This window comes from Loxodonta africana, chromosome 7 (genome assembly GCF_030014295.1).
Source record: "Loxodonta africana isolate mLoxAfr1 chromosome 7, mLoxAfr1.hap2, whole genome shotgun sequence".
NCBI classification, from domain to species: domain Eukaryota; kingdom Metazoa; phylum Chordata; class Mammalia; order Proboscidea; family Elephantidae; genus Loxodonta; species Loxodonta africana.
The window spans coordinates 12077530-12101106 of record NC_087348.1 but is presented as its reverse complement, the minus strand read 5'-3'; the positions used below and the strand labels follow the sequence as shown (position 1 = coordinate 12101106).

The following is a 23577-nucleotide window of genomic DNA, read 5'->3' as shown; positions in this document are numbered from 1 at the left end:
CCACGGGCGCGCGCGGAGGATGCCGGATTTCCCCTTCCTCTTCCTCCCGCCCCCTTTCATCGCCTGGGCCAATCGCCGCCGCTGGCTTTACCGCGCAGCCGCACCGGAGGTCGAGACAGGAAAGGCTGGCTGCGGCTCAAGTGCCTCGTAGCACGGAAGCGTGTACACGCCTGGGTGTTCGTAGTTCCAGCCGAGGTTTCTGTGCAACCGCCCGGAGCACCCGTCTCATCTGCCCCTCCCACTCTCTCACCGCCCTTAGTCGCGTTCGACTTCCCGTCCGGCCCCTAGAGTTTGCTTCCTAGTCCCTATTCCCTAGTGACTGCGTGCATAGGATTGTGGAGAGTAAGAACAGCTGTCGTTCTCCACTTGTTTTAAAATATGTTATAAGGGAAGCTGTTGCAACATAAAAGCCTACTAGCAATTGTTTTTCTGCCTAGTAAGGAAAAGAACGCTCCAGAACCATGGAATACGGTATACCCCCAGGGCTCCTCTTAAGGCTTCCACTTCTGCCCAGCAACAGACGCTCCCACCCCGCCTTTCATTTCTCTCATTGGCCGGCTCTAATAGTTATCTGCAGTTATGATTGGACATCTGAGATCGTTCGTATTTTTCCAATTGGCTGAAGTGCCCGGAGTTCCCCCCCGCCAGGTTGGTCCGCCTGGGAGGCTGGAGGGGCGGGGCCGCTTCTGATTGGGCGCCGTGACGCAATACACGCGACCCTTTGGATACTGCACTGTTGGGAGACGTGACCCTTTAGTTTCTGGGCTCCCGTTTGTAAACCCTGGTTCAATAGACTTCCGGACTTAGGCATTTGCAGAGGGCGGCTAGGTTTGGTGGACTTGCAGCCGAGATACTTATACCACCGCTTTAGTCGCGAGCTGTGGGTTGGGATGCACGGACCTCATTCACATCGGTTCCCCAGCTCACAGCACCAAAGCCGAAAAACCAAACCCGTTGCCCGTGGAGTCGATTCTGACTCATAGCGACTCTATAGGACAGAGTAGAACTGCCCCATAGGGTTTTCAAGGAGCGGCTGGTGGATTCGAACTGCTGAGGTTTTGGTTAGCGGCAAAACTCTTAACCACTGCGCTAGGGACCAAAACAAACAAAAAATCCCGTTGCCATGGAGTCGCTTTGGACTCATCGCGACCCTATAAGGACCGAGTAGAACTGTCCCGGTTACAACTTAGCAGCCAAATTCTTACCCACTGTGCCACCAGGGCTCTACTGCACTATCAGACATCAATAAATATTTGTGGAAAGAAGTGCAAATAAAGGGCTAGAAAGGAGGCAAGCCCTCTAGATGTCTTTCAGCAGTCTCCCAGCCTACCTCCTTCCACTTCCGGGTCACGGGGTGTGTCCAAAAGAAAGAAGGAAGCAAATTCACCCGGCGTTCGCACGCCTGCCACGATTCCTTAGGGCCTTTGCTTTTGCAGGGGCGTCTTCACCGCGGAACTACTCCTTTAGGATCCAATTCATCGTTAGCTTTCCTATTCCCACATCCTTTTCCTAATTAGTTCCTGCATTTTTGGAGATTGAAAGTACTGTGGAGAGGAGAGGAAGGGACTGTGGTAGAAACAAGCAAAGCTCACTTAACCTGGGCGGCATCCCGGAGAAGGATAATTTCTTGCCTTCTTAAAGTCGGCTACCAAAATCAATTATTTTGCTCCCATTCCCAGAGCTTCAGTTGCTCTTTCACATACCAATTCCAAAGGAGTACTGAGCGACAAAGAGTTATGGAGAAGCGCCTGCTGGAGGCTCAGCTGTACAAGGAGGAAGGGAACCAGCGCTACCGGGAAGGGAAATACCGAGATGCAGTGAGTAGATACCATCGAGCCCTGCTACAGCTGCGGGGTCTGGACCCAAATCTGCCCTCCCCGATACCTAATCTAGGACCTCAGGGCCCAGCTCTCACATCTGAGCAAGAAAACATGCTGCATACCACGCAGACTGACTGCTACAACAATCTAGCTGGTAAGAGCAGGGCTGAAGGTTGGGTGGAGAGTATCAAGACAAACACAGGAAAACCTGTGAACACAGGAAAATGGCACTGACGTGCTTTTCTACTGTCATCCGGTTATCCTGGCATGAATTGGAATATTATTTCCAATCCGTGGGGTTCTGATTGAGTTTCTATAGAGCAATGCTTCTCAAACTTCACCTAGAGTTTGTTAACACAACTTCTGGGGACCCACCCTCAGAGATTCGAATTTAGTGCTCCGAGGGGGCCTATAAATTTCCATTTCTAACAAGCTCCCAGGTGATGCGGATGGCCATGTAGTTTGAGTAGCCGTGCATTAGGGAGTTTTGCACACTGTAGAGAAAAATACTGAACTTATGGTTAGGGTCTTGATTCTTTAAGGGAAATTTAACATGTGGGAAAGAAGCCAGTGCTTCAGCTGGTGAGGTAAGCCATCGATATTTGATGTTTTGGATTGCTTTTTCTAACTTTCTTCCTTATAAATCTGCTGGATGGTAACTTGAATAACTGGTATCTTTGATCTGCAGATGGCCTTGGGTTAAGAGAGCTAGCATCACTCGGATCATTCCACTGAAAGAAGGAGATTTCTTAGGCCAATTCTATGGCAGGTAGATTAACCATAGAGCTAATGAAATTAGCTCAAACATTCTGACAGCCCAAGTCGGGGTCATAGAAATGATTAGAAGTAGTTTGCACACTTCTTAATGGTTATTTCGACGGCAACTAACAATAACAACAGTGGTTGTTTAAAAGAGTAATTTTTTTTTTACGTTAGTACAATACCCATTAGCTATGGTCCTTTGAAAACCTAGCTTTTTTAACAGTATATGTCCGCTAGGAGTGCACTACTCTTTGATTCAAATAATAATAGACTTATAGCTGCTAATGTTTCAATTCCTTCAAGTCCCCAACTGTTTGTTAGATGTTGAGAATATAGTATAATAAAACAAAGATCCCTATGCTCATGGGATCTTGAATATATATTCAAATAAGAGAGATGGACGGGCAATAAACGAAAGAAGTAACATAAGTAATATATTAAATGGTGATTAAAAAAAAAAAAAAAAACGTTGCTGTGGAACTGCCTCATAGGGTTTCCAAGGAAGAGCCGGTGATTTCGAATTGTCCACCTTTTGGTTAGCACCCAAGTTCTTAACCAGTGTGCCACCAGGGCTCCAAAGGGTGATAAGTACTGTGAGAAAGAATAAAGTAGAAAATGAGACTCCTGAGAGCCTCAGGCATGGGGGTGTTCACTTCTGTTCTATGTGCCAAGTACTAGTTTATATGTATATGTGTGTGTGTGTGTGTTTGTGTGTGTGTATATATATATATATATATAATTTTACTTATTTTGTAGCTTTTGGGGTATACAGGCAGAACAAACACCAATTCAGCAGTTTGTACTTGTACCATTTAGAGACGTTGATTACATTCTTCAAGTTATGTAACCATTCTCACCCTGTGTTAATGAATTTTTCCTCCCTTGTTAACATAAATTCACTGCCAGCTAAGGTTCCTGTCAATTTGATCCCATATAGATAGCATAATGCTCAAGGCAGACATTTTTTACTAGTTAGATGATGTTCACTTTTAAAGAGGGTTGTAAGGTAGGACTCACTGAGGTGACATTTATGAAATCCCATGGCAGACACTGTTTAAACACTACACATATGAGGAAATACTCACACAGCTAGTAAGTAGTGGAACTAAAATTAAACCTGGGGAGTCGTAGCCAGAGCTTAATTTCCCATTGCAGACCAATGGACGCTATTGTTGTTACTAGGTGCCGCTGACTCGGTTCCGACTCAGAGACCCTGTGTACAACAGAACAAAAGACTGCCTGGCCCTTCGCCATCCTCACAATCAGTGTTGTGCATGAGCCCCTTGTTGCAGCCACGGTGTCAGTCCATCTCCTTGAGGGTCTTCCTCTTTTTCAGTGACCCTCTACTTTATGAAACATGATGCCCTTCTCCAGGGACTGATCCTTCCTGATAACAAGTCTGAAGTATGTGAGACGTAGGCTTGCCACCCTTGCTTCTAAGAAGCACTCTGGTGTACTTCTTCCAAGACAGATTCGTTCATTCTTCTGGCAGTCAGTATTATATTCATCATTCTTCACCACCACCATATTTCAAAGATGTCAGTTCTTCGATCTTCCTTATTTGTTGTCCAGGGATGGAAAACACCATGGCTTGAGTCAGGTGCACCTTAGTCTTCAAGGTGACATCTTTGCTCTTTAACACTTTACAGAGCTCTTTTGCAGCACGTTTGCCCCATGGAATGCATCTTTCATTTTTCGTGACTGCTGCTTCCATGGGTGTTGATTGTGGATCCAAGTAAATGAAATCCTTGACAACTTCGATCTTTTCTCCATTTATCATGATGTTGCTTATTGGTCCAGTTGTGAGGGTTTTTGTTTTCTTTATGTTGAGGTGTAATCCACACTGAAGGCTGTGGTCTTTGATCTTCATCAGTAAGTGCTTCATGTCCTCTTTACTTTCAGTAAGCAGGTTTTGTCATCTGCATAACGCAGGTTGTTAATGAGTCTTGCTTCAATCCTGGTGTTCCATTCTTCTTCACAGTCCACCTTCTCAGAGGATTTGCTCAGCATACAGGTTGAATAAGTATGGTGAAAGGATACAACCTGACACACACCTTTCCAGACTTTAAGCCACGCAGTATCCCCTTGTTCTGTTCCAACGACTGCGTCTTGATCTATGTACAGGTTCCTCATGAGCACAATTAAGTGTTCTGGGATTTCCATTATTCGAAATGTTATCCATAATTTTTTATCATCTACACAGTCAAATACCTTCGCATAGTCAGTAAAACACAGGTAAACATCTTTCTGGTATCTCTGCTTTCAGCCGAAATCCATCTGACATCAACAATGATATCCCTCATTCCATGTCCTCTTCTGAACCCAGCTCGAATTTCTGGCAGTTCTCTGTCGTTGTACTGCTGCAGCCACTCTTGAATGATCTTCAGCAAAATTTTACTTGCATGTTATATTGTTCAATAACTTCCACATTTGGTTGGATCACCTTTCTTTGGAATAGACATAAACATGGATCTCTTCCAGTTGGTTGGCCAGGTAGCTGTCTTCCAGATTTCATGGCATAGACTCGTGAGTACCTCTATCACTGCATCCATTTGTTGAAACATCTCAGTTGGTATTCCGTTAATTCCTGGAGCCTTGTTTTTCACCAATGCCTTCAGTGCAGCTTGGACATATTCCTTTAGTACCATCGGTTCCTGATCATATGCTACCTCCTGAAATGGTTGGACATTGACCAATTCTTTTTGGTATAATGACTCTGTGTATTCCTTCCAACTTCTTTTAATGCTTTCCTGCGCTAATATTTTCCCTGTAGAATCCTTCCATATTGCAACTTGAGGCTTGAATTTTTTTCTTCAGTTCTTCAACTTAAGAAATGCAGAGCATGTTCTTACTTTTTGGTTTTCTATCTCCACGTGTTTGCACGTGTCGTAATACTTGAGCTGCCCTTTGAAATCTTCTGTTCAGCTCTTTTCCATCATCATTTCTTCCTTTTGCTTTAGCTACTCATCGTTCAAGATCAAGTTTCAGAGTCTCTTCTGACATTCATTTTGGTCTTTTCTTTCCTTCCTGTCTTTTTAATGATCTCTTGGTTTCTTCATGTATGATATCCTTGATGTCATTCCACAACTCGTCTAGTCTTCAGTCAATAGTGTTCAACGCATCAGATCTACTTTTGAAATGGTCTTTAAATTCAGATGTGATATACTTAAGGTCATAGTTTGGGTCTTGTGGACTTGTTCCAATTTTCTTCAGTTTCAACTTGAACTTGCGTATGAGCAATTGACAGCCTGTTCTGCACTTGGCCCCTGGCCTTGTTCTGGCTGATGATACTGAACTTTTCCATCATTTCTTTCCACAGATGTAGTCGATTTCGCTCCTTTGTATTCCCATCCATCTGACAAGGTCCATGTGTATAGTCACCACTTATGTTCATGAAAAATGGTATTTGCAGTGAAGAAGTCATTGGTCTTGTAAAATTGTATCATGCCATCTCAGGCATAGTTTCTATCACCAAAGCTGTATTTCCCAACTATGGATTCTTTATCTTTGTTTCTAGCTTTTGCATTCCAGTAATTCTTAGTGCATACTGATTGCATGTTCCATCAATTTCAGACTGCAGAAGTTGGTAAAGATCTTCAGTTTCTTCATCTTTGGCCTTAGTGGTTGGTGCATAAATTTGAATAATGGTAGTATTAACTGGTATTCCTTATAGGCTTATGGATACTGTCCTATCACTGACACGTTGCCCTTCAGGATAGATCTTGAAATGTTTTTTGAAGTTGTCTTCAAGTTGTCATTCCCGGCATAGTAGGCCATATGATTGTCTATTTCAAAATGGCCAGTACCCCGACACGTCTCTCAGTTTGTCATACTGTGGGGGCTTGTGTGTTGCTGTGATTCTTGAAGCTATGCCACCAGTATTCAAATACCAGCAGGGTCACCCATGGCGGACAGGTTTCAGCTGAGCTTCCAGACTAAGGCAGACTAGGAAGAAGGACCTGGCAGTCTACTTCTGAAAAAACTTAGCCAGCGAAAACCTTATGAATAGCAGCAGAACATTATCTGATGTAGTGCCAGAAGATGAGCCTGCCAGGTTGAAAGGCACTCAAAATACGACCAAGGAAGAGCTGCCTCCTCAGAGTAGAGTTGACCTTAATTACGTGGATGGAGTCAAGTTTTTGGGGCTTTCATGGACATTATTAGAGAATAGAATATCCAGTGGGGAATTGACCAGAAATCAAGGAAATGAGATGTTCTAGAGATGGTTCCTTGAAAATATCTTTACTTTCCAGGTGGACTTGATCTGTAGAGCCTCTACTTGGGGTGCTTGGTGGGAGCACTTTTCAAAATTAATTTAGTTGTTTAATGTGTATTCTTTCTTGTTTAATCAGCAAGATGCCTGTCTTATTTCTCTTATTTCCTGTTTCTAGCGCAGTGCCTGGCACATAGTCCATACTCAATAACTAGTTATCAAATGAATGAAGCTAGGATGATGAATTAGGTGACCACTGAAGAACTAAGGAGCCCTGCCTGGTGGCATAGTAGTTAAGTGCTTGGCTGTTAACCAAAAGGTCAGCAGTTTGAACCCACCAGCTGCTCTGCAGGAGAAAGGTGTGGCAGTTTGCTTCTGTAAACACTGCGGCCTTGAAACCCTATAGGGTCACTATGAGGCGAAACTGACTCAATGGCAAGGGGTATTGGTTTGGAGAACTAAGTATGAGCTATATGACCACTTGGTGGAGATGTTGTAGAGGAGATGCAAACATAGCCCAGGCACGTTAATATCCTCATCAGCCCTGCGTCTTGGATGTCTCAGCTGCTGTTGTTGATTGCCCTGAGTTGGCCCTGACTCGTGGTGATCTTATGTGTAACAGAACGAAACATTGCTTGGCCCCGTACCATTCTTAGTGATCACTGTTATTTGGGTTCATTGTTGTGGCTGTTGCATCAGTCCATCTCACTGACGACGGTTTCCCTCATTTTCACTGGGCCTCTACCAAACATGATGTCCTTTTGTAGCAACTGGTCTTTCCTGATGATGTGTCCAAACTAAGCAAGCCAAGTCTCTCCATCCTTGCTTCTAAGGGACATTTTGGTTATATTTCTTGTATAACTTAATAGTAGTATGCTTAATTCCCACAGTTGTGATATAGGAAATTCATTTCCTTTCTCTTAGAAAGGCAGAACGCTGACCTGAACACTTGCCTATTCCAAAGGATTGATGAAAAGATTAAACAATAGTGTTTATTAACCGCAAAGCACAGTGCTTGCTATTTACTTACACAATTAATTGAAGCTATTGTTGTTATCAAAGCTGTCCTACAGGAACTGGTGAAATGGGGGATTCAGGCCAGAGAGCCTTGGGCAGAAGAGACATGATGAAAGAGAGTTTAAAATAAATTTGAAAGTGCATTCTTATTAGTTTCACAGCTGGGCCTAACCCAACACTAGGTTTCTGGTAGGCATTCAGTAGACTGTAAGGTATGAAAACCTTTTCATTCAGTGCTGCATCCCAAGTGCTTGGAAGAGTGTCTGGCATGTGGTAGACACTTAAACATTTGTCGAATGAGTGAATGGTGATGGTATCATATGATGTTTGGTCCTGCTTTCAGCTGGTCAGTAGAATTGACTATAATAAGGCCCTCCTCCCTCTTGTCCCTTTCATTTGGCCCCATTAGCCTGCCTTCTTCAGATGGAGCCAGTGAACTATGAACGAGTAAAGGAATACAGTCAGAAAGTTCTGGAACGACAGCCTGATAATGCTAAGGCGTTGTACCGGGCTGGAGTGGCCTTTTTCCATCTGCAGGACTATGACCAGGCTCGGCACTACCTCCTGGCCGCCATCAATAGACAGCCAAAAGGTGAGAGGGAAGGGGATTGAAGTGGTGAGGACAAAAAAAATTGTCCTGCTGAGGTGTATCTGTGCGAAAAGGGTTTTATTTTATTTTGCTTTTTTCAATGTGTTGAATTTTTTGAACAGGTAATACAATCACAGGGTTCAAAAGGATAAAAAGATGTACAATGAGCAGACCTTCTCCCACCCCTGTGTTCTTGTCTCCACGAGAAAGCAATATTAATTTTGTGTCTATTCTCCAGAAATGTTTAATGTGTATATAGGTGTATACACACCTGGATATATATATAGGCACATCATATATGTATATACATGGAGTCCCTGGGTGGTGCAAACACTTAACGTGGGCGGCTGCTAACCAGAAGGTTGTAGGTTTGAGTCCACCCAGAGGCACCTTGAAATAAAGTCCTGACAATCTACTTCCGAAAAATCAGCCCCCAAAAATCCTACGGAGCACAGTCCTGCTGTGACACACACGAGTAGCTACGGCTCGTAATCAACTCGACAGCAGTTGGTTTGGTTTTTGGTTTATTTGTGTACATAATTTCCCTCACTTAGTGAAACAGATGTTAAAGGGCTGTTTTTCAAGGGTCAGTTCCTAGCTTTTAGGAACATGACTGGAATAGGATCTAGGTCTGTAAGAATGGCGTGGGGACATCAGACCTTGTCTAACTTCACAAAGCGGGTGGAGAATCCTCAGTGCGAACAGCCCAAAGCTGAGCCCTGTGAGATGGAGGTCAGACGTTATCTCCTCTCTCCAGCCTTGCTACCAATTCAGACACCAGCTGTCCCTCCCACAGTACTCTCTACTTCTATGCTGGGTACCATAATTCCTTACAGTGGAACTCACAGACAATACCCACGATTATGGGGTTTATTAGGGAAGTAACAGGTTACAATTCAGGATCAGGAATGACTCAGGATACAGCTCTTCGGTCAGGATAGCTTCTGGGCTGTGCTCATAGGTAGGCCTACTCCCTGGCCCTCTGCCTCTCGGACCCACCAACCCCTGCCTTGACCCCTCGGGCCCGGCCTCTGCCTTGCTCAGGCAAATGTTAAAAGCTCTTTAGCTCCACAAATAAGTGCCCAGAGGTACCCTACTCCACCAGTGAGTCTCGGCCCAAAGGCGCTTAGCTCTCTAGCTCTGTGGGTCAGTGAGGCCAGCTCTGCCAACAAGTGCCCATAGGCACCCCACTCCGCCAGCAAGCCTCCTGCCCGAAGGCACTCAGCTTTCTCACTCCATGGGCCAGGAAGCCCACGCTACTGTCTCATGGTTCTGCTGCCTTTGCTGCCAGTGTTTCTCTGCTGCTGCTTCTCACCATTTCTGGTGATATAGCTCTGTCTGTCTCCTGGGTCTAGAAGGTTCTCAGTGCAGGGATCCTGGATCCTAAGGATGTGCTCCACCCCTAGCTCTTCTTTCTTGGTGGTAGTGAGCTTCTCCCCTCTGCTCTGGGATTGGCTTTCTTTTAAGCGTCGCAGGATGGCAAACTGACCAACCCCCTCGTTAGGATTCCATGCACCTTATTTGCATGGTCCCATCCCCACAAGGGTGCCATGTACCTTATTTGCATTATTAGAAATCTCTCTAATCCCCTTGATGGGCCACAAGCACCTTATTTGCATAGTCCCACCCAGTCATTTGGTGGGAGTTAAAAGACCGTGGTGAGAAAGTCCATATAAAAGTGATCCATTACACCACAGGGTCCCAGTGAATAAACTTGATAATCCTCATTTTGCCAGCCCTCCAGCTGGCGTCTGGCGTTTGCTTTACCATTTTATCCTTTAGCTAGAGAAAGGGCAGGCTTACTGGAAGGAATTTGAGACTTGGTACTTTGTTTCCAAGGCAAAAAGATACCTTAGAAACAGGTAACAGACAGACGGCTGTGTTGCTTGACTCAACACCGAAAATTGTCTCTCTTTTTGCATTCTAGCTTAGAGCAGCTACTAGATGCTAGAAGCAGATGCCCCCTAAACAAAAGCAATGTGGTAAAATCTCACTAATGCAAATGTATGGAGAAAGTTACTATGAATTAATAAAAATATAAAACATGAATTATTTACTCATGTTTATTACCTTCAAATACATAGATGAGTACCATCTACATGGATAATATCTTTAGAGGCCCAGCTATAATAGCTTTTTCTTCAAACATTCCTTTCATCATAAAATTAGCAACCAGCCTACCTCTTATACACACACAGATTTTAAAAATTCAGTGGTGTTAATGAGATTTACTGCTGCATAGACCTGTTGTCATCGAGTCAATTCTAGCTCATAGTGACCCTATAGAACAGAGTAGAACTGCCCTGTATGGTTTCCAAGGAGTGGCTGGTGGATTCAGACTGCCGACCTTTTGGTTAGCAGCCAGGCTCTTAAGCACTGGGCCACCAGGGCTGCATAGAATAGTTGTGACATATTCAAGTCCTAGAGGGACAGGAAAAAATTGGAGTGTGATAACAGTCCTTCCCTTCCTCAGGGTACAGCTATGATCTGTCTCTAATCGCCTTCTCCATCCTCTTTCAAGATGCCAATGTCCGGCGGTACCTCCAGATGACACAGTCAGAGCTCAGCAGCTACCAGCGAAAAGAGAAGCAGCTCTACCTGGGCATGTTTGGTTAAGAAAGAAGAAAGATGCTTCTTCACTTGAACTTGGGTGGACCATTAAAGATCCATCAAGGGGAAACCTGAGCCTCAGCAAGAGAAATTAACCCCACACCTCTGACCCACGTGGATTTCTGTTGTTTCCAGTTCTGCACAAACTCTTTATGATTTATACAGTCTGTGTCATTTTTTTGTCTCTCCATCTGTGTGTTTATATTGTTTTCAGTACGTTATTCTTGGGGGTTTTTACCTTGGGAAACGTTTTCACCAGAACGTTACCTTTGGAAGTATTTTTACCAGAAAATGCTTATCAGCTATGGGTGGAATTAGCCATACCTGTGGCCTCGATTTTAATAGTAGATGTTGTTAGTGGTACTTACAGAGGAGAAGGGTAGCAGAGGGTGGAATAGTAAGGACAAGTGGAAAGCAGTTCCTTGTTTCGTTTCCTCAGATGCCCAAAGCCAAAGTTACACAGCCACAAATTGGGAGATATATTTTTTTGTGAAACTAAAAATGTATAAATTGGGCCCAAATGCATTAAAATGAAATCAGTGAGTATAATTAAACCATCATTGGTTAAATTAATTCCTTATTTTCCTTAATATCTACAGACATTGAGATTCTTTTTTCCCCTACAAAAATGTTTCCTTTTGTTTCTTTTGGTAATTTCTAGTCTTTGCTGTTGCTCATTCTCAAATCATATACTTATTTATTTTTTCCATTAAACTATTGTATCTTAAAACCTCAGAAGTCAAGCATTTAAGTATTTATTTAATAACCCTTCAGACCTGCGGTTCAGCGAATTACTTAATGTGGCCCTTCTAGCCATGGTTTTTGTGACTCACACACAATGGTTGAGGGGGACTACGCAAATAAGGTATATGGAAGCTCTGATGGTTGGGGTTATGTGTCAACTTGGCTAGGCCATAATTCCCAATATTGTATGGTTGTCCTTGTAAGCAGGCATGACTCAAGTCCCACCCTTACTCAAGTTACACCCTTCCCTTGGGTGTGGCCTGCATCCGAGGTATATATGTGAGTGCCCTGACAGGGCTCTCAAACTCTCTGCATCTGGATCATGCCTCCATTTGTTATCATCTGACCTCCGGTTCACAGGACTTGAGCTAGAGGCCTGCTGTCTGACCTGCCAGTTCTGGAATTGGCAGGCTTTACAGCCCATCATCTGACCTGATTTGCCAGCTTCCGCAGTCTTGTGAGCCAGTCGTTTGAGTTTGTCAGCCCCTACAGCCACATGGACTGAGAGAAGCCTACACCTCACCCACAACTGTGTGAGCCATTTCCTTGATGCTGTTAGTTCTTTGAGCTGTTGCAGCGAATTATGGACCCCAAAGATGGGAGGGAGAGTACTGAGGGGAGGAGGAGTAGTTGATGGTAGAGATGATGGAGTGGGACAGCAGTTTGGAAAACTTGGATATTTGAGAAGTCTTTATCCTCCGCGTCATAGGAACCAGCTTTGTCCTGATCCTTATAAAATATTCAGTGACAGAATCAGGATTTGAAGCTTATGCACTGCCTCTTAGTCACACCATCCAATGTGCTGTCTACACTCCAGCACTTTAACCTCCCCAGCAACCAGCTAATCAGACCGAGAGAATAAGAACAAGTCTCTTTGTTGGAAACTAAAGATGCAGACAAGGGGCTGTTCCAAATGCCTTCCCTTTAGCTCCCTCCTCTGCCTCCGTTTGTCCGTCCAAACCGTTCAGGAAGGAGTCAAGCATGTACAGAACTCAAAAGGTCTGTTTATTAGGAAGGGGACGTCAGTGCTTTATCAAAGATGAAGAGGTCAGAGAGGGACGGTAGGATAATGGCCCCTCAAGTGGGACATTTCTTGGCCATGATGAGGATGGCAGAAGGCACAAGTCCTGAAGGTGGAAGAAAACAGGCTTAAGCCACAGGGATTAACCTGTTCTTTGCACCAAAGGGGAGGAGAAATTGTTGATAGAGTGGTACAGCCATTTGGAAAAGTTGGGCTTTTGGGACATCTTTAACTTCTACCTCATAGGAACCAGCTTTGTGCTGATCCTTATATTTAAGACTTTGTGCCAAAAAAACACCCAAGTAAACATTTAAATTTTTAGTAGGTGCATATTTATAGTATGCTCATTTCTCTAAAAAACATGGGAAAGACAGATCAAGTCTTCCAGAAATAATGCCATCATAGAGCAGGATAAAATCATAAATTTATTTTTTACTTATCAGTCTGTATTTTGTAAGACTACAGGTCCTTACAGAGGAGGGAAAGAATGAGGAAGGGCTTTCCTTCCTTAGTGCCTTTTAAGGATAAATGGAACTCTGGATGCCATGTTGGGTGAGGTTGCAGGTCTGGTGCAGTCATGGCTCAGTACAAATGTCCATCAACTGGAGCTCCTTTGTCATTCTGTTTACTCTTTGTGGATTATGTCCACAATGTTGTGGGTACTACGCAGTAGGTCACCATGTGTCTGTCAGTTTTTCCTACTGTGCTGTCAAGGATTTCATTTTACCTGGATCCAAAATCAATGCCCATGGAAGCAGCAGTCAAGAAATCAAATGACACATTGCATTGGGCAAATCTGCTGCAAAAGATCTTTTTAAAGTTTTAAAAAGCAAAGTTGTCACTTTAAGGACTAAGGTTCACCTCATCCAAGCTATGATGTTTTCAATTGCCTCATATGCATGGGAAATCTGGACTATATAAATAAGGAAGACTGAAGAACAATCGATTCCGTTGAATTACAGGTGTTGGAGAAGAATATTAAATATACCATGGACTGCCAGAAAAACACAAATCTGTTGTGGGAGAGTGCAGCCAGAATGCTCCTTAGAAGCAAGGATGGCAAGACTTCATCTCATGTACTTTGGACATGTTATCAGAAGGGTTCAGTCCCTGGAGAAGGACATCATGCTTGGTAAAGTAGAAGGTCAGCTAAAGAGGGAGACCCTCAACGAGATGGATTGACACAGTGGCTGCACCAATGGGCTCAAACATGGCAACACTTGTGAGAATGTTGCAGGACTGGGCAGTGTTTGGTCCTGTTGTACATAGTGTCGTTGAGTCGGAATCAACTGAACGGCACCTAACAACAACACAGTAGATGAGACCATATAGCACCACCTCTACCTTTATGAGTGGAGGTAGTAAGTATGTGTTATTAGCTATCATATAAGCACAAAAGAGATTACAGAGGAAAAAAGAAAAACCCTTAGTTTTGGCAAATGTACCTCAATTCTCACTTTACCAGTCACATCTCCCAAAGAGCTGGACCCCTCTTTGTACCTCCCTACACCCTTAAAGAACACAACCATCAGCTTGTGACAAGAAGTTTCTCTACCAAATAAACTTATGCTATCCAAGGACAGAACTAATTATTGTATTCCTTTCCCAAGCTTCTTAAGTTTCTTTTACATCTAGGTTTGTGAACAAAATATCGTGGTTGTGTACTGTTTGCTTTGGGCAAGTTTTGCTTTATGATTTTATTTTGTTTTTATATATAGACTTGATGTTACATAAGCTATCATCTTATGTGTCAGTGAAGAAAAAATAAAATTGATGTTTAAAAACATATTTTACAAATGTATTGCACTCATCCTTTTAATTAGCACTGCTAAGAGAACAAAGTGGTCAGGCTTACATTTCAGTTTTGATTTCTAAGCCCAGCTCCTAATGCAGCTGTTAGCAAAGAGGAAGGTGGACAAAGGCAGGCAGTTTGATGAGGTCTTGAGGCGATCTGGCTACCCCACAATCTGAAGGACAGGTATGGAAATCTCTCTGTGGAAGTTTGAGGAGGGGGAGGCTGCATGCCTTACCAATCCTTAACGTTTTCCACAGAATGTGAAGGTTTTGAATGAAGAGAAAGGATTCGCAATGGATGCAAAGGACAGCCATTGGCACATTAAGGACAGTTCAGAACAGTGGTTTCCCAAACTCATACCCCCACCTTCAGTTTTGCCAAAACCAGATATTACCTATACTACTATTTAGTCAATATTTTATTGAAAAGATAAGAGTTTTTTTTTAAAGAACCTTTAGATCCAGGAGCATGTTAAATGATGCCAAGGGGATGCAATTAGTGAGATCCAGACTGGGAAACCATTAGACAACCCAGTTTTTTCAACAAATAAATTGGCAGGGGAAAAAAGGAAGGGCAACCTATAGACTAAAAGAGGCTTAAGAGAAATGAACAAAATAAATGTATGACTCTAGTTCAGATTCTGATTTGAAAAAAAAAACTTTATGAGACCATCAGGGAAATATGAATAAGAATTATTGACAATTCTGTTGAGTGTAATGGTGGTAATTGGTTTTCTTTTTTTTTTTTAAGTCCTTTTAGAGATGCATACCAAAATTGCTTACTGATGAAATGGGGAGGCAGAACTTTAGAGAACTTTGTCACTTGCCAAACAAAAAATAAAAATAAATGTATTTTACAATAAAAACGTGTTAGTATATGTCCAAGTAAACCGTCTTTGAAAACACTGGCTTCAGAGAAAATTGAAATAAAAGTCCAATGTGAAGGGCCGAAGTGTCTGGGATTGAACAGGCACTAGACACCAGGTGAAGGCATACGCTTAACAAATAGTCAATTAAGAGAAGAAACAAAACACTAAACTAGAAATCTTTCTCTCAAGCTGGAGAAGAATAGGTGGTTGTCTGAAAACTAAGATTATAGCTAACAAGCAAATTCTCAGGGTCACAACTCTTAATACGCTGGGGCCTGGCCCATCTCCCCATAAAAGGGGCCAGATTTGGGCTCAGTATAAAAAACCAGTTGCCACAGAGTTGATTCTAAGTCATGGCAACCCCATTTAACAATTAGGGGTGTCCAACAATGAAACAGTTTTCCTTTCGGGGTACAGAGTTCTTTTTTAAGCAGAGATTTGATAACAACTGGTGAAAGGAGAATCCAGTGTTAGACTGGAGGTCAGATGAGCTGATCCCTGAATGCCTGTGGTTCCTGACTTCAGGAATCCATGGATGGGACCAGCAAGAGCAGTGGAAACTACTGATCACACCTCTACTGACTGGCATAAACTGTTCCTACCTTCCAGCAGAGAAAGAAACTGAGGTCACTGTGGACTTAATTGCGCTGATTATTTAATTACTGCTTTAATGATCATGTGAATTTCTAACTGCCATTTCCAATAAAAAAGGCAGCTCGTGCTGGGAACTGAGAGTGAATACTTGCTTTTCTGGAGAATCTCAGCAAGCAACAGAGCCTCTTTAGGTAAGTATTGCATATGGCCATGACCTAACCAATAACAAAGGTTACTGTGTTCCCCAGACTATGTAGATGCCGCAGAGAAATTATATACGTTATATACACAGACATTTACTACGTCTTGCTTTTAGGAACTGATGTTCTGAGGCAACCAATTCTTTTTTTTTTTTTTTTTCCTTTTAATTGAGTTCTAATTCACATACCATAAAATTCACACTTTTAAAAGCAACTGATGCTTACAGGCATTTTGATTTGATCTTACTCCAGGAAGAGTTTAGAAAAGGTGTTCCACTTAGAATAACTCTTCGTGTGTTTCTGTCTTGCCTTGTTTCACCAAGGGCTTAAGGCAATATATTTGCATAAATAAAACTAGAAGCATAAAAAAAAACTAGAAGCCATTTGAAAGGTAATATATTTGCATAAATAAAATGAGAAGCCATCTGAAAGATAAATTAGAAAGTTATTCTGACATAAGGAAAGTGAAAGGCATAGAATTCACTCTTTCAGCAATGAACATGTTAAGAGCTGTCTTTTGCTTTCTACAATGTCCCAGCTAAGGAGCTTTCTTTGGCCAAATCTCTGCTCAGCTGTCTCCTCCCTATAACTTAAAAATAGTAGCTTGCTATTGAGAGTTCACAGTACTGAATATAGCATACCAACCTACCAACCAACCCGTTGCCATTGAGTCAATTCCGACTCATAGCGACCCTAGAGGACAGGGCAGAACCGCCCAATAGGGTTTCCAAGGAGTGGCTGGTGGATTCGAACTGCTGACCTTTTGGCCATCAGGACTCTGATCCAAAAAGGAAAAAAAGGATACTAAAAATTTACTTGTATTTTTACCTTTCTGTTTTCCTTTCTGCGTTATTTGCACTCAGTTCTTATGTGCCAAGAAGAGAAGGGCTTGGAGGAAGCCTTCTACTCGATCCTAGAGCACCACTCTTCACAAAAGGCTTGAGGCCAGACCCTTCTCTTATATTCCTGGAGCTCTTTTCTTTCCCATCCCACATCGGCATCCCAGGCTCCCATTTCACACCTATGTCTACTGTCGATAACCACCTGTGTGACCTTAGATGAGTAATAACCTCTCTAGGCTGTTGGCCATCACACTTAAAATGAAGGAGTTGGACTAGATGAACTATAAGATCCATCCACCTGTGATTTTGTACCTTACTCTTCCCTAACCAGTTACCGTTGACTCCCAACTCATGGTAACGCCATGTGCATCAGAGTAGAACTGGGCTCCACAGGGTTTTCAATGGCTGATTTTTCAGATCACCAGGCCTTTCTTCCAAGGTGCCCCTGGGTATACTCAAACCCCCAATCTTTTAGTTAGCGGCTGAGCACATTAACCATTTGCACCACCCAGGGACCCCTACTCTTCCCTGTTGCTGTTGCTGTGTGCCTTCAGGTCAATTCCAACTCAGAGCCACCATATACAACAGAATAGAACTGCCCCATAGGGTTTCCTAGGCTGTAAATCTCTATGGGAGCAGATCACCAGGTCTTTTCTCTTGCGAAGTAGCTGGCGGATTTGAACCACAGACATTTCGGTTACCAGCCAAGTGCTGAACCACTGCACCACCAGGGCTCCTTTACTCTTCTGTAAGCACCCATCATTTCCATACCACCATAGGCCCTCAACCTCCTCCCAGAAATATACCACTAGGGGACTTAAGAGTTCTTTGCCTTTCAGTTTCTCATCCTCAAAGACCTCATTTCACGTCTCCAACATGTAGGCAAAAATTTCCAGTTGGAACAGTGAACCAAACGTCTATGTGGAAAGCAGAGGTAATAGATCAAGAGAACAAAGCCAAACCCTCCAAAATGACAAAAAAGAAAGCAACTTGCAGTTCTCTGTGAGCTAATGTCAACAAAGTTTAAAACCAGCAGAGCATGCATGGTGTTCGAGTCACAAGCCAGGGTTCAAATCCTGGCTTGCTTCTAACTGACCATAAACAAGTTAACTTTGCTCTTGGAGTCTTAAGTTTCCTTGTCTTTTAAAAAAAGAAGGGAGTGGAGTAATACCTCATACAGTTGTTGAGGATTAAATGAAATGTCTATGAAGTGCCCAACACAGCCCAGCACAAATGAGCTCAACAAACACTAACTACAGTAATAAACCAGAATTGTGTAAGATTCCCCAGTTTGTGTGTTTTTCCTAAGCCTTTACTGCCTTCCGCTTGTCTCACTTTTTTCCTCATAAGCAACCTGACTGCCATCCCCATCCCAAGTACAGATGTCAGCTTCCTGAAAGATCTGGAGAAGAGGAATGAAGGAAATCAGGAGACATGCAGGCTTGTGGAAGAAACCAGCCAACACCAGTTCAAAGAGCCACTTTCACTGTTAGCTTTATGGTCCAGAATGTGGAGTGAGAAGCGGATACACCCCAGGAGAATTCTCAGTGCCCCTGGAGGGATAAGCTCTGCCCCATAAGGTCCTGTTCTCTGGCTGGTCAAAGAGAGACGAAAAAGGTAGGGACCTCCATCCTGTCACCCCAGCAGGAGTGCCCCCAATGTTCTGTGCTGTTCCCTAACACTGGTCAGAGCAGGCCCAGCATTGGTTCATGCTTCCCCAGATGTTAGTTTTTGGGGCCAAGTACAAAATCTCTGGGTGGCCCTCCACCACCACTGCTTTGTCTGTCTGCTGTTGGGGAGCCGGGGAGGGGCTGCCCCCCAAGATGGGGGCCAGCCTCTGGATCCGGTTTGCTGCACTTGGCTAGGTCCTCATTATGGGCCTTGCGGATGTGGCGGTAGAGGTCCCCTGACTGTGTGTATCTGCGAAGGCAGTAGCGGCACTCGTAGGGTCGCTCACGCGTGTGCACTGTGGCATGTCGCCGCAGCGTGTAAGAGCAGGAGAAGGTCTTACCACATGTCTTGCAGGTGGGAACATCCTCAGTAAAAACCCCAAAGCTTCCTGGGGCTGCTTCATACTTGGAAGGCAGGTAAAGTGGCTCATGCAGGGCTGGGGGGGCAGGCAAGGGCGAGATCACCAGCCCTCGATGATACTGCCCTGGACCTGGCAGCAGATGGTAGGGCAGGTGAAGGTCTGGGGGCAGGAACTGGTCACTTGGCCCCACCTCCTCCAAAGCCTCTGGCTGGGGAGGCCGCCCTCCAAACACTGCCCCTCCAGGTGGGAACAGTTCCCCAGGACCTCGAGGCCGCTCGTCTGACACATCTGGCTCCTCGTCGGAAATCACAATAGCTTCTACTTTCACCTGGACCAGCTCTGCTTCAGCTGGGGCTGGGGCCTGGGACGGATCTGGGGCTGGCGCTGAGGCTGGAGCTGAGGATGGGGGATAGAAGCCTGGCAGTGGTCCTCCAGAACCCCTTGGTTCTACCACCCTCAGACTCTCAGGACCCACATCAAGGGGAGTCAAAGGCTCCGCTGAAACTGCTGGGAGCCCAGAAGAGAAGTAGTTGGCAGGAATGATCTCTGTGGAGCTACTGGGACTGGCAAGAGTGACATCAGCCACTGGTGGAGGAGGTGCCTGGAGATGTGGTGAGTCAACTTCCATGCCAGGCTGTGTAGTATCAGCGCCACCGGATACTGGCGGCTCATCTGGCAGACGGACAGTAGGTGAAGGAGCGGCAGGGTCTTTCCAGTCCCCTTTGCCCCAGTGGCCTGATGTCTCAGCAGACGTCAACGAAGGCTGGAGGCCATGGGAGGTGCTGGACAAAAACTCCAAACTAGGGGGTTGTGAGTTGGTCTCCTCCTCCTTCTTGGTACTGTCTGCCTCTGCCAGGGCCCGGGCCTGGAGCCGCCACTTACACACCTTGACAATGTCATTCATGTGCAAGTAGCTGGCGGCTGCCAGCACATCCTCCACAGGGGTATCCCCCCACAGGGCCAGCTGGCCGGCATACATAAAGTCCAGAAGCAGCCCAAAGGCTGGTGCCGTGACAATCTCATTGTGGATACACACCAGATCCCTCTTGTCCAGTTCCCGCTCCTTGTAGAAAAGCTGGAAGAAGGGGCTGCAGGAGGCCAGTACGGCCCTGTGGGCCAAGAACTGGGTGCTACCCACCATCACGGTGCAGTCACAAAGGAAACCCTGGGAACGCTGCTCCCGGAGGCTCTGGAGCAGCTGTTGGCTGTGCTCTGGAAACTCCATAGCATCCCGCGAAGGGAAGGGGCCCTAAAAAGGTCCCCACCTGAGAAGAGAGGATAGTGGGTTAGGCCAGGTAACCTCCCCAGCAATCTTAACCTCAGCCTTGAACTACCACATGCCACCCCAAGGCCTCTGGCAACACCTTCCCATCCCCAAGACAGTCGCTTAAGTTAGTACCCTTGCTCCTGGGTCACACCCAGTGGTCTCCTATTAGCTCCGCCCCCGGCCTAACCTTAGCAGCACGCCCCGCCTCCCTTCAAATAGCCCCGCCCCGGAAGTTCCTCCCCTGACCAGCCTCCGCTTCCTCGTTGCCCACCCGGTAGCTTCTAAAGGCTCCTCAAACTTGGAGTCTCTTTCGCTCCCAGGCCTGTTCCGGGGATGCGTCTACGCTCAACCCCGGGAACTCCCTCAGCTTCTCCCTCTCGCATTCCAGGGGCTAAGGAGTGCTAGGGTGGGAACTAGCGGAGAAAGCCGATCGCTCACCCACCGCCGCGCACCCACCGTGTGAACTCCGCCCCTTCCCATCTCCTCAGTTTCAATTGGCTCAAATTCGCCCTCCCCCGCCGCGGATTGGCCCACCACCCACTAACCCGCCCCTTCCCTGACCGGAGTCTCCAAGTGGGTGTTCGCGGCCATCGTTCAGGGAGCTAGGCGTCGGATTGGTTAGTGCTCCTGTCCTAAACTTTTCCTCTGTCCCGCCTTCTTTGCCTCAGAGCCCCCCTGGATTGGCTGAGTTTCTCCATCCACCTGAGACTGTAGGAGGGCGGGGACCCGGCTTCAGGGACCAGACGGGCGCCCTCGGGTCGCGGAGCTACGTCTGCAGGTTCACAGGACTTTTGTGCCCGAGCCGACAGCACGTCGCTCTGGCTGCAGGGTGACCGGAAAAAGACGACGAGTTAAGAAACTGGTGTGGGACCCAGTAGGCCAGAGTCCTAAAACCCTAACCGTGGGCAACAGGCACACCTCTCAGAACTGTAGCTGTCTCTTGCTTCCTGAAAAGTGTTCTTATTTTAATTCCTAACACAATAAATATTGTTTATGATTTGGAAGAATGGGCACAGTATATTGAAGCTGAGGCCAGAGTGGCCTGCTTGTCTTTAGTACAAAGATGGAAGGTAGGGAATGTACTGTCCCTAATTTTGGTTAGGTCTGATTGGAGGTTTGACTATAGAACAAGGTGTGGTGGCTGAAGGAGTGAGAACTAGGGCACTAGGTTACCCCTCTGGGAACCCTTTTCAACCACATTACTCGAGTCAGAGTAAGAGGCAGCAAAAAAAGAAAGATGCAGTATTACCCAAAGTGATTCAGCGCAATCGCTATCAAATTCCCAGAAGTGTTTTATGCAGAAATAGAAAAACCCATGCTAAAATTCACACTTTTTGATTTTAAAACTTATTACAAAGCTACAGTAATGAAAAAATGTGGTACTGGCATGGAGTACACACATAGTCCAAAGGAATAGAGACCTCAGGTGAACCCTCACGTGTATTGTCAATTGATTTACAAGGGTAACGAGACCATTCAATAGATGAAGCAGAATCTTTTCAACAAATGGCGCTGGGGAAACCAGATGTCCACGTGTAAAAGAATCAGCTGGACCCTTGCTTTGCACTGCATGCGTGAATAATAGCTGACATAAGGCTAATTTCCAAAATGTGAACATAACTTATATCCTCACTTTTCCTGGTCAGCATTCTGACACCAGCCACCCACGTGGCACTTTCTTTATCTGACCCTAACCACCTAGAGCTTGGTCTCCACAAGTTGGTACTCTCTCCTTCTAGTCCCTGCCAAATAGGCAAACACCAGCCTTTTGTGTGGGTTTGATAATTCGCTAGAATGAGTCACAGAACTCACAGAGACGATTACCTATACTTAGAGTTACCCATTTATTGTAACCAGAAAGGATACAAGCCAAGAGAGGCAATAGGCAAAGTCTGGAAGAGGTCTTGGCCCTGGGGGCTCCACTGTTCCCAGGGATATGCTGTACCCTCTCCCCTGCGTAGATGCTCCCACCAATCCATGAAAAAACAAACAAACACCCAAACCCTTTGCTGTAGAGTCCATTCTGACTCATAGCAGCCCTCTAGGGCAGAGTAAAACTGCCCCATGGAGTTTCCAAGGCTGTAATCTTTACAGAAGCAGGCTGCCACATCTTTCTCGTATTGAGTGGCTTGTGGGTTCTGACTGCTGACTTTTTAGTTAGCAGCCAAGTGCTTAACCACCGTACCACCAGGGCTCCTTACCAATCCATGAGGCCTCAAAAAAGAGAGCTCCAAGGTCGAGGGCTCGCTAATCTTTGGGACCTCAATGAATATTCATGAATGGAGCCTTAATGCTTGGTTATGAACAATCCCATCAATGAATATGCCTAACTGCATCATGCCCCCCTTCCTTCCTGATTTGAATTCCCCAGCTGTGGGGCCTATGTAGCCCTTACTTGCCTGGCTGTTTCAGAAAGGCCACCTTAATAGCTCATACTATTTTCAGAAACCAGATACAAAAGGCCAAACTTAGTTCTTTGTCCCATGCTCTATATAAAAATTATCTCAAAATGTATCAAGTACCTAAATTTAAGAGCTAAAACTCTTAGAAGGAAACATAGTGGCAAAACTTCATGACAATCGTGTTTGGCAGTAGACTCATAGATAAGACACCAAAAGCACAAGCAACAAAGGACAAAATAGATAAATTGGACTTCATCAAAAATTAAAAGCTTTTGTGCATCAAAAGACACTTTCAAGAGAGTGACGACCTACAGAACGGGAGAAAATATTTGGGAACCATATATCTGAAGTTGTTGTCAGGTGCTGTCGAGTTGGCTCCGACTCATAGTGACCCTATGTACAACAGAACGAAACACTGCCCGGTTCTGCACCATTGTTACGATTGTTGTTATGCTTGAGCCCACTGTTGCAACCACTATGTTGATCCATCTCATTGAGGGTCTTCCTCTTTTTCCCTGACCCTCTACCAAGCATGATGTCCTTCTCCAGGGACTAGTCCCTCCTGATAACATGTCCAAAGTATGTGAGACTGTCAGTTTGTCATACTGTGGGGGCTTTTGTGTTGCTGTGATGCTGGAAGCTATGCCACCGGTATTCAAATACCAGCAGGGTCACCCATGGTGGACAGGTTTCAGCTAGCAGATCAGGAAAAAGGACCTGGCAGTCTACTTCTGAAAAAAGCCTGTGAAAACCTTATATATCTGATAGAGGTCTAATATTCAGACTACATAAGGAACTCCT

General features: G+C 45.0%; 2 protein-coding genes across 5 annotated transcripts; one reads left to right on the top strand and one right to left on the bottom strand.

Moving 5' to 3' along the window:
* Positions 1-771: 771 nt before the first annotated feature.
* On the top strand, positions 772-14546 carry TTC9C (tetratricopeptide repeat domain 9C). Its single transcript, XM_003419641.4, has 3 exons — positions 772-1974; positions 8222-8404; positions 10923-14546. Exons 1-3 carry the CDS (start codon positions 1737-1739, stop codon positions 11015-11017), a joined length of 516 nt encoding a protein of 171 aa, XP_003419689.1. The 5' UTR covers positions 772-1736; the 3' UTR covers positions 11018-14546.
* A 724-nt stretch (positions 14547-15270) lies between these two features.
* Positions 15271-20853, bottom strand: ZBTB3 (zinc finger and BTB domain containing 3). 4 transcript variants are annotated; one of them, XM_023559676.2, is made up of 2 exons: positions 20831-20853; positions 15271-20372 (listed from the first exon to the last, which is right to left on the bottom strand). In XM_023559676.2, the coding sequence occupies exon 2, from the start codon at positions 20330-20332 to the stop codon at positions 18800-18802; it is 1533 nt and encodes a 510-aa protein (XP_023415444.1). In that variant the 5' UTR covers positions 20333-20372; positions 20831-20853; the 3' UTR covers positions 15271-18799. The 4 variants fall into 4 exon arrangements, with proteins under 4 accessions (XP_023415444.1, XP_023415445.1, XP_064143978.1 ...); XM_023559677.2 differs by having other exon boundaries at positions 20813-20834; XM_064287908.1 differs by having other exon boundaries at positions 20817-20834.
* Positions 20854-23577: the final 2724 nt, after the last annotated feature.

Excerpts from the sequence above, each read along its gene's own strand:
- TTC9C (XM_003419641.4), top strand. The coding sequence starts at position 1,737 with ATGGAGAAGCGCCTGCTGGAGGCTCAGCTGTACAAGGAGGAAGGGAAC. Across the intron at positions 1,975-8,221 it reads CTGCTACAACAATCTAGCTG|CCTGCCTTCTTCAGATGGAG; the intron begins GTAAGAGCAGGG and ends TGGCCCCATTAG. Across the intron at positions 8,405-10,922 it reads CATCAATAGACAGCCAAAAG|ATGCCAATGTCCGGCGGTAC; the intron begins GTGAGAGGGAAG and ends TCCTCTTTCAAG.
- ZBTB3 (XM_023559676.2), bottom strand. The coding sequence starts at position 20,332 with ATGGAGTTTCCAGAGCACAGCCAACAGCTGCTCCAGAGCCTCCGGGAG.